Source organism: Brassica napus, chromosome A7 (assembly GCF_020379485.1).
Source record: "Brassica napus cultivar Da-Ae chromosome A7, Da-Ae, whole genome shotgun sequence".
In the NCBI taxonomy this organism is placed as follows: Eukaryota; Viridiplantae; Streptophyta; class Magnoliopsida; order Brassicales; family Brassicaceae; genus Brassica; species Brassica napus.
In genome coordinates, this window is record NC_063440.1 from 28,228,866 (window position 1) to 28,240,844 (window position 11,979).

The 11,979-nt window shown below is 35.6% G+C and overlaps 2 protein-coding genes across 3 annotated transcripts; both read left to right on the forward strand.

Annotated features, from left to right (window-relative positions):
* Nucleotides 1-609: 609 nt before the first annotated feature.
* On the forward strand, nucleotides 610-4,232 carry LOC125576426 (adenine phosphoribosyltransferase 2-like). The gene is made up of 8 exons (XM_048736486.1): nucleotides 610-802; nucleotides 906-1,016; nucleotides 1,591-1,683; nucleotides 1,786-1,935; nucleotides 2,065-2,123; nucleotides 2,207-3,073; nucleotides 3,267-3,519; nucleotides 3,586-4,232. The coding sequence occupies exons 1-6, from the start codon at nucleotides 625-627 to the stop codon at nucleotides 2,267-2,269; spliced, it is 654 nt and encodes a 217-aa protein (XP_048592443.1). The 5' UTR covers nucleotides 610-624; the 3' UTR covers nucleotides 2,270-3,073; nucleotides 3,267-3,519; nucleotides 3,586-4,232.
* Nucleotides 4,233-8,606: 4,374 nt separating this feature from the next.
* Nucleotides 8,607-11,848, forward strand: LOC125576427 (chaperone protein DnaJ-like). 2 transcript variants are annotated; one of them, XM_048736488.1, is made up of 12 exons: nucleotides 8,607-9,086; nucleotides 9,164-9,232; nucleotides 9,336-9,431; nucleotides 9,515-9,639; nucleotides 9,826-10,021; nucleotides 10,109-10,284; nucleotides 10,402-10,531; nucleotides 10,617-10,777; nucleotides 10,888-10,982; nucleotides 11,155-11,266; nucleotides 11,422-11,503; nucleotides 11,581-11,848. In XM_048736488.1, the coding sequence occupies exons 1-11, from the start codon at nucleotides 8,787-8,789 to the stop codon at nucleotides 11,465-11,467; spliced, it is 1,506 nt and encodes a 501-aa protein (XP_048592445.1). In that variant the 5' UTR covers nucleotides 8,607-8,786; the 3' UTR covers nucleotides 11,468-11,503; nucleotides 11,581-11,848. The 2 variants fall into 2 exon arrangements, with proteins under 2 accessions (XP_048592445.1, XP_048592444.1); XM_048736487.1 differs by having other exon boundaries at nucleotides 11,422-11,848.
* Nucleotides 11,849-11,979: the final 131 nt, after the last annotated feature.

An 11,979-nucleotide genomic window follows, 5' to 3' on the forward strand; every position in this document is an offset into this window, starting at 1 on the left:
TTATATGGAATATGCTATATTTTAACATGCATGTGTATGGAAGACGCAAAGATACATGGTAATACGGGATTCACATCACTTGAATTCATGTCATTTGAAGTAAACACATATTTCAATTAATTAACCAATTACTTCTTTATGGTTCACGTTCAAAGCCGGTCCTAGAAATTTGTTGGTTAGCCCAAAAAAAATGTGGCTGGTTTAGGATCGAACTCATGACTTCGTCAAGTTAACAATAGTACAATAAACAAGTAGGCTGAATTTAAAAAAAAAACGTGGCTGAATTATTTATTTAATATTTGGCGGTGGGAAGCATGGGCTTGGCCACTTCTGTTCAAGCCTGCTCTGCTCACGCCTTTCACATCCATTGTTTTCAAATTAACTGGTAAATTTGATTATATAGTGCATCGCCTTTCACATCCATTGTTTTCAAATTAACTGGTAAATTTGATTATATAGTGCATTATAATATATTGTTATAGTGGATATTATGATCACTATCAATTGGTTGTTTCAAGTGAGTTTTATTTTTATTGTTTCTTTTTACAATTTGAAAACAAGAGCAATAATAGTAACTTGGGATGGAGACGTACGATGAGTGGGTGAAGAAAATGAGAGGGAGAAATGGTAAGAGGGATAAATAAATGCTATAAATACACCCAACGCCCCTTCTCTCATTTTCTCCTTCTTCGACACGCACGAGAGAGAGAGATGTTTGCGGTGGAGAATGGGTTGCAGGGAGACCCAAGACTACAGACCATCTCAGATGCCATTCGAGTCATCCCTCACTTCCCTAAGACTGGTCCAGATTTATTCGTTTTATTTCTTCACGTGCTTCACCATCGATTGGTACGTCTCTTTTTGTTTTTTTTTTTCGTTTACAAGCTAGCGTGTTCGTATTGCAGGGATCATGTTTCAAGACATAACGACGCTGTTGCTGGATCCAGTTGCCTTCAAACATGTCGTTGATATCTTCGTGGATCGTTACAAGCACATGAACATCTCTCTCGTTGCCGGTTCGTTTCATCTTTCCCTTCCTGACCTTTTTCATTCCTTATTAAATTATTGTTTAGTTTTTGCCAAAACAAACGTTCATTCACACGAAACAAAACTGGGAGACAAAAAGATGGAAGAGTTTGTTCCATTGTCCAATAATTTCTGATTTTTACCATGTCATTTCTTGAACCTCAACGCATAGATTACATTTATTAGTATTTTTTTTCTACTAAGACATAATATTGTATCAAACTCCTTTTGATAGAATCCAAAGCGAAACCATATCTCCCAATATGACAAAACTGAATAAATAAAAGACAACTTTCGTGGATTAATGATGTTACACTCACACATATACTAACTTAGCTAGTGTGGTTGGTTGGTGACTAATAACTTTATTGGATTGTCCTCACTCGTGAGTCCACTTCCAAAATATGTTCATGTCTTAGTGATTAACCTCTTAAAAATTCAATAGAAACGAGAGGATTCATATTTATAAGACCTCCGCCATCGATTCAATAGAACCTTTTACATCGTTTAGTGCAGATTAAATAAACAGATTAATCAAATAAAACGGGACTTTAATTTGTGCAGGCGTGGAGGCAAGAGGGTTCATATTTGGACCTCCCATCGCATTAGCCATAGGTGCCAAGTTCGTTCCTCTACGTAAACCAGGAAAATTACCCGGTGCGATTACTTATATATACACACTAATAAAGTCTTAGATGACTAAAACGTATTGTTGGGATTAAAAAAAAGTATTAATCGCTTGTGGGTAACGTTAAAAAGGGAGAGTGATAAGCGAAGATTACGAGCTTGAGTATGGAAATGATCGTCTAGAGATGAGTATGGAGGCTGTCAAAACCCACGAACGAGCTCTGGTCATCGACGATTTAGTTGCCACTGGTGGAACACTCTCCGCTTCTATTAACCTCTTGGGTAATTCAATATCTTTCTGTTCTTTACATTTATTTTTTTCGAATGAATAGATATACGCCTTTGGAAAATAGATAAAACGTATACAATAATCGAGTTTTTAATTAAAGCGCCCAATTATACGTACTTTAGAGCGAGCAGGGGCCGAAGTTGTGGAATGTGCATGCGTTGTTGGTTTGCCTAAATTCAAGGTAATGATTTGATTTAGAAACGTTTCGTCTTGTACGATATCCAACCTATCTAATATAAACTTGTTTGTGGGTGTGAGATGCAGGGGGAGTGTAGGCTGAAGGGGAAACCATTGTACGTTCTGGTCGAGCCTAGCCAGTTAGACTAACTAACCTTTGAAGCAGTTACGTGGTCAACATCTCTATCTATTTCTCCAAAATTCCAGCTAGATGTAATATCAATGGTTATGACAAATAATAATATGATTGGTGTAACCAGTCTATATGTAGTTAAATTGTTCAAATCTTATTATAATACATATGGGGTGATTCATGCTAGCTAGAGCATGATTAATATAGGTTTTTTAGGATGACGTTTTTAGCGCAATATAAGATATGGTCTCTTAGTTTTTAAAAGATATATTTTTTTTAGTTTTTTTAGTTAAAAACTAAGAGATTGTATCTTATATTACGCTAAAAATTTTACTTTAAAAGATTTTTATTAATCATGCTCTTAAAAGTTACTTTGTAGCTCGCCACTAGTCAAGCTGCTTGTTTCACCACAGTTCGGTTTTAAACCTATTCGGGTTGTCTGATATGATTTCTGTGAAAAAAATAAAGAAATGAAGTTCAAAGTTGTGAGAAAAAGAAAAGAAAAAAAACGTTTGGTGCAACTACGCGCAAATAGCTAACGTGAATAAGGTAAAAGTACAAAAGAGCCCCTGCGGCTAATAGAGGTCCTGAAACTACTGTAGACAGATAGGAAACCTGGAGGCTCCTTCTCCCCTTCTTCCCGTAGTACAGTATCTTCTTCTTCTTGTTTTGACAGGGACATTAGAATCGAATCATTACTCCATCTCCTCCGGCGTCAAAGAGGTTCCGATGTTATTCTCCTTCGAAATCTCCACTCTGGCCCTCTCCGTCCTCTGTCGCTTGATCAGCTTCGCACTGTGTTTCCTCACCTTGAACTGACGGTATGTCTTGTTCTTAATTTTTGTTTGTCTCTCTCTCTCTCTGTCTGTATATATATTAGTCGGACTTGCGAAGCAACTGAGATCTAGGTTTACCTTTGTTAGACGCTAATATGTATCTCTCTCAGAGTTTTGCGGCATGATTTAGTTTTTGTAGGTGGTTTGCAATAATGTTATTGTTCTTTTTTGTTCCAAGTTCTTGTGAAAGCACTAGAAGTCAAGATCATGGGAGTGATTTCAAAGCTGCTATGAAAAGCTTATACTCTTTGGTTTCTGCTGATGATAAAATAGCTCAAGATTTCTGACTGGGTTGCATTGTTAGTCAGGGAAGTGACACCCTATCTACTGGTACTGATGATGCCAAAGTCTGTTCAGCAACTGTCTTGGAAGCTTTAGCGAAGGTGTTAAGCGCACGTGCTCGTGAACAAGTAGCAAACAAGTTCCAAGAGGTAAAACATTTTAGCTACAGTAGTGTTACTACTAGTGTTCCAACGCAGTGCTGAAATGAATCGCAGGAGAGTGCAGCAACAAGTAGAAGCCCTAATCAAGGACAACGCAGTGCTGAAACGTGCTGTTGCAATCCAGCATGAGCGTCGAACCAACAGCAGCTAGAGCTTTTGAAGCAACTGATTCCTCAGTACCAGGAAAAGATGAGAAATCTGGAGGGAACCATCGAGATACTGTTTTTTTTTTTTTAATATTGTCCTGAGTTTGATTGGATTTTGTTAATGGTATATATGCTGAACATGCACATGAGGTCACATAATAATTGGGAAGTTTGAAACATGGTGGGTTTGGGAAATGTGAAACACCAGATGCAGGTGAAGAACTAGGGCTTAAATTTGCGTATACAGAAAGTGGAACATGGAAACTCTAAGCCGGAAAGATTCAATCCGGATGTTTTTTAAAGGTGGAACAGGGGAGAGAAGGCAACCAATGTCATCATCATCAATAAGAGATGTGAAAAGAGAAGTGCTATCAAAAGAAGAAGACACATGTTTCCATTTCCTGAATTTGAAATTGCTTGGATAGATATGTAAAGAATGTGTTGTGTTTCGGTAATAGGGGCTTTGTATAATTAAACATTGTTTCTTAAAAATTATAGGGGCTTTGTAAACATCCTACTATATAAAAGAGACTAAATTCAAGACTTTTGGGACTATCCACCTCAGCCAAAATATTCTCATCAATAAAGAATTAGAAATAGATGTCATTTAAAAGATAATTAACTAACATATGACTTTTAATATTTCTAGAAATTTCATATTTGTAACTGTTAATTTATTAATAGAATCATATATCTATATTGAATTATGTTCTATTTTTAATCATTAGATTTCAAGGGTAAATAAAATATTAATTTATAATATATATATAGTTTATAACTTTATATTGTAGTTATAAATAAAGAGAAATAACCAGGGAGGATGAAAAACTCATGTAAAATTATATAATTAAAATGGTAAAATGGTGAGTATGATGAGGTGAATCTAAGAAAATTTGTTGTACAAATTATGATGTTTTCTTCGTCCACTAAAATGATTTAAAATAAAATATATATTCACATAAATAAGTCAATATATTTTTTTTTTTTGGGTAAGATGTTAAGATTATCATTTTCTGAAAGGTTACACTGTTGTTTTTAAACAACCTATTACAACAATGAAACAAAAACAACCACCAACAACTCAAGGTAAAAAAAGCCTTAAAGAGGTTTTATACAAGAAATATAAAAAAGAAGTAGAGAAGAGGAGAAAGAAGAACTTGCCGGGTAAGAGAGGAGACGGTCACGCATTATACGGTCGAGAGAGGCAAGGATGACTGATGAAGGTGAAGAGACAGCTGTGAACACACGAGCATTACGCTCTTTCCACAGCAGGTAGATAGATGACTGAAAGTAGAGCTTGATAACTGAAGTAGCATGCGCATCTGCGTTGACGCGAGGTTGATTGATCTAGGCTGCAACATACTGTAGATCAGCCGGAGGAGAAATCCAAACTTCAGCAGCAAAAAGCTCCCATATCAAACGAGATAAAGAGCACTCAAAGAAGAGATGATGGTGAGTCTCTATTTCCAGATTACAAAGGACGCACGTTCCTGAGACATTTAACCCCCAACGCCTCAAGCGATCCTTGGTTGGCAGTCTTCTCCGCAAAGCCAGCCATGATATCAACACATTACGTGGAATATGTTCCTTGAACCAAATAGTTTTATGTCAATATTTGTTGTTGATAGTGTTTATATTCTTTTCTGACATTAGTATCCATATTTTTTAGTAAACTGATCCAAAGAGATTAGTTTGTGGAGCTAACCAAACGAGGATTATAGTGTTTACTTTGGAAAAAGTAATAGGTTGAATGATAAATGGCGTGCATGCTTTTTCACATGGAAATCTGCACATATATTAAAATTGTAAGATTTGAATCATAGAGAAAATATAGTGCATATGACTGAAGTTGGTCCATTCCGAAACTAAAGATGACTAAAATTCTTCTTTGTCAAAATGCATAGATGTGAATCTTATATGAATAGAGTTCTCCATTGCTTATAGCAGTGTAATAAACTCCGTGTGTAAAGGATAAAAAATGTTATATAAGTGAAAACAAAAATTATGATTTTTTTTCTTGTGCCTATAGGCTCTTCGTAATTTGAAGAAGAAAGAACATATTGTGTCAAAATCTTTGGCTCAGTCAAATTTTATCCAGTTGTTTATAAAACTGTTGTTATCTGATTCATGTAATTTTTCAGTGTTGATTTAAAAGCCCAAAAGACCCATCTATACTGACTTTTTGATATATTTTTTTCTGTGATTTGAATTTAAAAATAGATAAAACTTTCGATAAGTTATGTAAACTCATAACAAGTATTTAGATTTAGAAAGCATTTACATGTTTCAAACTTATAATATATACATATATAATGTTTAAAATTATGCATATAAAATCAGTGTAAAATGTGCTTGAATATGTTTCTCTTCTTTAATGTGTTAATTGTACTATATAACATTATTTTAAAATTTCAAAAAGTTTATGTCACATACAAAAAACCATCAATAAAAATATAATTACAACAAAAAGATGAAAAATTATAAACATATAAATTTAAATTAAGAAAAACTAACATTGGAAAAACAAGAAGTTAATGTAAAAGAAAAAAACCGACAAATAATATTATAAATAATATAAATTTATAAGACACAATCCGCGCGAAGCGCGAAAAAAATCTCTAGTCCTACTATATAAAAGGTACTAATTTAGAGCTCAATTAGAAGTGCCACATATGATGAAATATTCCCATCCAATCATATCTCCACGTCATTACGAATTTAACAACCCTAATAATAATACTAATATTAATCCTTTGGCCCAACACCAGCATAACCCAATAACGTTTAAACAAATCTTTGAAATCTGTTTTGATAACAAGATTGCCCTTCTTATTTGGACTTCATGGATTCAAATTTATAATGTGTCTTAATAATCAATAAGACCATTGAATATAGATCCAGGGATATAGATTAAAAATGTTTATGTTTGGAATTATATACCGTGTAACACACATGTATAGCAGCCACCGACGAAGCAAACAATTGTTTTTTAAATGCACTATTATTAAAAAAATATGTATGAACTTTACAATAAATAATACATATATGAACCGGAAAATCTATAATGGGAAAAATCACTATTTGTTTTACTAATTCAAGTCAATACTATTAAGTTAGGAACATGTCCAGTTAATAAAGGTTGTGTCCAACTTAAAGAAATCTAATTACATTTAGAAACTACATTTATATTCTATATATTTTGTAACCCCTGCAAATATATATTTTTATATTAGTCTAAAATATGCCAACAAATTTAACTCTTATCTAATGCATAAAAATATAAAGATGATGTTGTGAGATAAGAATGTACACACAAAATTTCAAATAAAAGAATTGACAAATTATATAATTTTTAAAAAAATATTTTATATAATAACTTAATAATATAAATCATAATCAAAAATACTATTCATATCACATTTTTATTAACCGAAAAAACTCGTGCTTTCGAAGCGCAGATCAAAATGTAGACTAATATAGCTCCTAATATTTATTTAAAAATTAAATTTCTCAAAAAAAAAAGATTAAAGACAGCTATCAAGTCTGTTTAAAAAATATAGTGGTTTGTTCTTGCACCAGAATCTTGGTTATGCAATTCAAAACCTATTATGTTGTTTTGTTACTTTTCTCCTTAAAACAGAAATAAAGAGTAATGAACAAAGACAAATTATGAACTCTTATTATCGGATTGTTTGTTTCTTTTTTTTTCTCTCGTTTCAATTTGATGACTATAACTAATTATTTCAATTCACACAAGACTTTCAAATTTTAAACGTATCACATTAAATATAAAAATCTTCAACAGATTATAATACCTAAATATTCTTCTCGATAGACAATAATATCAGAAAGGTAAGTAGCACATCTCCTGCCACAATCACCGGCAGCACTAAAAGTTCAAAAAGATCTTTTGTCTCATCAATACAAATCAACAAAATATAGGAATAAATTCAGTAACATTGCATATTTGATACAAACCGGTTAACAACCTCAGCTCCACATAACATTCACATCATCTTCCACTCATAAATTTGCAACGAGAAGAAAGGCAGAGACAACTATTAAGTGTAAGTTACTCAATCAGTGGATTTCCACATTTCAAGATCTCTCTCTTTCGCTGACTCATTTTCTAATTCTTTCTTTCGTCAAAGGGTCGTTTTCCTCAACACGATGGTCAAATCAAACCACAATGATCCTCCACCTGCTGGAGGTAAATCAAAATTACGACTTTACTGTACGTTTATTGACTTCTCGAACACATACGAACCCAATCACCCCTCTCTGGAATCCAAGAAATCATTTGTCCAAAATCCAGACAGAACATCTTAACTATTAAGTGCAAAATCAAGCGTAGAGATAGTTTGATTTGGTAGGTTATACTACGAAAGTAACACAACAAAACCTTAGTATTAAATTCTCGATCAATTTATCTGGTTTTTTAGTTCATAAGTTTTTTTCAAGGAGCCCTTTTTGAATATAATTCATAAAATTTCCAATTAGTTTATTAATGGAAGACCTAAACACACTTTTAAAATATTATTTCCAAATTCAAATCACCATAATGCTAAACAATATCTCAATTACGAAGTACTTTTACATATTTTTTATTTTCAACACGTTAATTTAATTTCCATTACTACAGAAAACCACTATACACAACCAAAAACATCAACTCCCCTCTACTTTTACATCTATCGATTGACTTCCAACTTCATTTGCATAAAAAAATGAACAATCAATCTTAAAAAACTCAATGTCATATATTCATTCTTATAATTACTTTAAATCTATTTTAACAACAACCAGAAACAGAAACAGCCACAACTATAGTCATACATAAATTTTAACTTCATCCAATATCCGCGCGTAGCGCGGACACGATCCTAGTTGTTTCTTAAAAAAAGAAGCAAAATCCACGTGAGCGAGGTTGGCACCACAAAAAAAAAAGAAAAGAAAACCGTCTCGTAGGCAGGCGAATCAGAGAGAGAATCCAGAATTGAAAAATCCATAAAAAAAAATGACCACCATCGTTGCTAAGCTTCTCCGCTTCCACGCCTTGGCTTGAGAATCGAATCTCGTTCGTGTTACCTCGCTCCTATCAAATAAAAAATGGCAGCAGCCCTGGGCTCTCCCTCTCTCATCCCCTCTTCTCTCTACTTCTCCGGCGATGGTCCCCCGTCCCTCTCTTCGTCGTCGTCGTCTTTAAGTTTCTCAGTAGGCGGTACCAAGAGGAGCTTCTTATCGGTTTCCTCTTCTTCATCTTCACCTTATGGAAGAAGGGGAATCTCTGGGCGGCGTTCGGTAGTGGTGGTGTGTGCTGCTTCGGGAGACTACTACGCTACTCTGGGTGTGCCTAAATCTGCCAACATCAAGGAGATTAAATCTGCCTATCGCCGCCTCGCCCGTCAGGTACACTCATTATATTTTATTCCTCATTCGCTTGAGCTTGGGCTGACCTATCTATATCTAATCGAATCTATCTATAGTATCATCCCGATGTGAACAAGGAACCTGGCGCAACCGACAAGTTCAAGGAAATCAGTGCTGCCTATGAGGTATGTATGCCCTCTCTCTCTCTCTCTCTCTTCATACTTCATTTTCATTTTCATTTTCATAAGATTTGCCTGCCTTGTGTTTACTGAACTACATTACTGTCAGGTGTTATCAGATGATCAAAAGAGAGCACTCTATGATCAATATGGTGAAGCCGGTCTCAAGACTTCTGTTGGAGGAGGACCTTCCGCTACTTACACGGTAACATTTTCTCTGCTTAACTTATTTAAAACCTGATTTCCCCCTCTTCTTGTATTTGACGTTTGACTTGGATCCAAAAGCAGACAAATCCCTTTGACCTCTTCGAGACATTCTTTGGTGCGAGTATGGGCGGATTTCCCGGGATGGACCAAGCTGACTTTGGAACAACTACTCGCCGCTCCAGGGTTTCCAAAGGTGATGATTTACGGTGAGTATTCTTCTTTCTTCCCTCCAGGGTCCTCAAAGGCTGAAGTTAGCTACTAAATAAAATCGTTATGCAGTGGAGGGTTGCGTCTGCATCTCCATTGGGAGCTCTTCGTAACCTGCATTAGCTTTTATAACTCCCAAAACTTATCAAAATACTTTCTTTTTTTTTGCTTCCGTTGGGTCTTAGGTATGACATCACCTTACAACTCTCGGAGGCTATTTTTGGATCTGAGAAAGAATTTGATCTTACGCATCTGGAGACATGCGAAGCTTGTGCTGGCACCGGTGCTAAACCTGGATCTAAGATGAGAATATGCTCCACTTGTGGTGGCCGGGGTCAAGTTATGAGAACTGAGCAAACCCCATTCGGCTTGTTTTCACAGGTCCTTGTGTGATGTCGAAATTTCATCTGTTCCCCTACCTCCATAAAGCTGAGCTTATTAACACCTTTCTCTTTCATCATATCATAGGTTTCTGTATGTCCAAACTGTGGTGGAGATGGTGAGATCATTTCGGAAAATTGCCGCAAATGCTCTGGAGAAGGACGTGTGCGTATTAAAAAAAGTATCAAGGTCAAAATTCCTCCAGGTGTTAGCGCAGGTAGCATCCTTAGAGTTGCCGGGGAAGGTGATTCTGGTCCCAGAGGGTATGTTGCGAAAATTACCCCTTGTCTATTACCATTTACAAAATCATTCTTTCTGTAATGGCAATCTTCATGGTTCTGATTTTCGTCACTGTTTTTCTTTTTGTTTGCTTCCATTAGTGGACCTCCAGGAGATTTGTATGTATATCTTGATGTTGAAGATGTCCGTGGAATTCAAAGGGATGGCATAAACCTCTTATCTACTCTTTCCATCACTTACCTTGATGCTATACTGGGTGCGGTTGTTAAGGTGATATGGACTTCCAATAAGTACACCCTGCAGACGTGTTGATATCCTCATTCATCTTATGATTTAACCCAAGACATCTTTTTAGGTGAAAACAGTAGAAGGAGACACTGAACTGCAGATACCTCCAGGTACTCAACCTGGTGATGTGCTGGTCCTGGCAAAGAAAGGAGCACCAAAACTGAATAGACCATCTATCCGCGGTGACCACTTGTTTACAGTCAAAGTTACTATACCAAATCAAATAAGGTTTTACCTTCTAAACTTGTCTTGATGCTAATTCAACTAAACCAGACAAAGGTTTATTAGTCTCCTAATGCCTTGTCTTTTATTATTGGTTTACTGGATTCTACCAACAGTGCTGGAGAGCGGGAGTTACTGGAGGAACTTGCTTCTCTGAGTGATACGTCTAGCAACCGGCTGCGAACTCGTGCTAAGCCTCAGCAATCCACTAGTAAGCTGTCAATTTTTTCAACTCAGGAAAATCTGCAATGTGTAGGGACTCATTGTTCATAAGTCAGTATTGATGGGTATTATTGTATGCAGCTAGCATCGATGTGAGACTATTTTTATATACATACACATTGATGGATCTACTTACTGTATGCCGCCTTTTGTTTTTGCAGCTCTAAACAGTGCAACTATTAGCTCACAAAACAGAACGGATGAAGTTAGGGAGGAAAGCCAAGAACCGGAGCAAGAAAACGACTTGTGGAAGAACATCAAAGATTTTGCAGGGTAAATCAAATAAGAAAAGATTGGGCCCTTGATTTCGCTTCTTTATAAAATTATATAGTGAATTGTCAAGCTTTTTGCTGTGTCGTTTTATCTAAAGCACATGTTGTCATCTTCTCAACACACAGTTATTGACACAGTTTTTGTTGTTGCTGTAGATCGGTCGCAAATGGAGCCCTGAAATGGCTGAGAGATAACCTCTAGAGATCCATGTTCAACTAACATGACCTGCTTTAAAAGGTATTCTCGGCTGCACTCATGGTACCAATGTGGAAATGTAGATTGTTTCATTTGTTGATGTGAGGGTCTTTTTGCAGAAAGCTCTTTATTCTTTTTCAGTTTGGTGGATGTTAATTACCAAGTCACTATGATTTGATGCGTGAGAAGCGAGCGATACTGCTCTTACTACCCCACTCCTTTTATTAGTACAAATACAACGGGTATTTCGAGTTAGTTTTGTGTTGGGGGGGGGGGTCGAGAAAATTTGTGCGGGATTTCAAACTTCTCGTATTATTTCATATACCAATTTGAAGTTGAAATCTAAGCAGTTGGGACATTTAATACCATCTCAAACTTTTGTGCGCATTCTTTTTCTAGCCCTTGCCATTTCTAACTTTGAGTCTAAGTGCGATCTCATTCATGAGTTTTTCACCTTCAGAACAAAAATATTTTTATATCACATCATTAGATAATTAAACTTTTAATTATTTAGATAT

Coding starts and splice junctions, on each gene's coding strand:
- LOC125576426 (XM_048736486.1), top strand. CDS start 625: ATGGTAAGAGGGATAAATAAATGCTATAAATACACCCAACGCCCCTTC. Junction 1,684..1,785: donor TAAACCAGGAAAATTACCCG/GTGCGATTACTT, acceptor AACGTTAAAAAG/GGAGAGTGATAAGCGAAGAT. Junction 2,124..2,206: donor TTGGTTTGCCTAAATTCAAG/GTAATGATTTGA, acceptor TGTGAGATGCAG/GGGGAGTGTAGGCTGAAGGG.
- LOC125576427 (XM_048736487.1), top strand. CDS start 8,787: ATGGCAGCAGCCCTGGGCTCTCCCTCTCTCATCCCCTCTTCTCTCTAC. Junction 9,233..9,335: donor AAATCAGTGCTGCCTATGAG/GTATGTATGCCC, acceptor CATTACTGTCAG/GTGTTATCAGATGATCAAAA. Junction 10,532..10,616: donor TACTGGGTGCGGTTGTTAAG/GTGATATGGACT, acceptor ACATCTTTTTAG/GTGAAAACAGTAGAAGGAGA.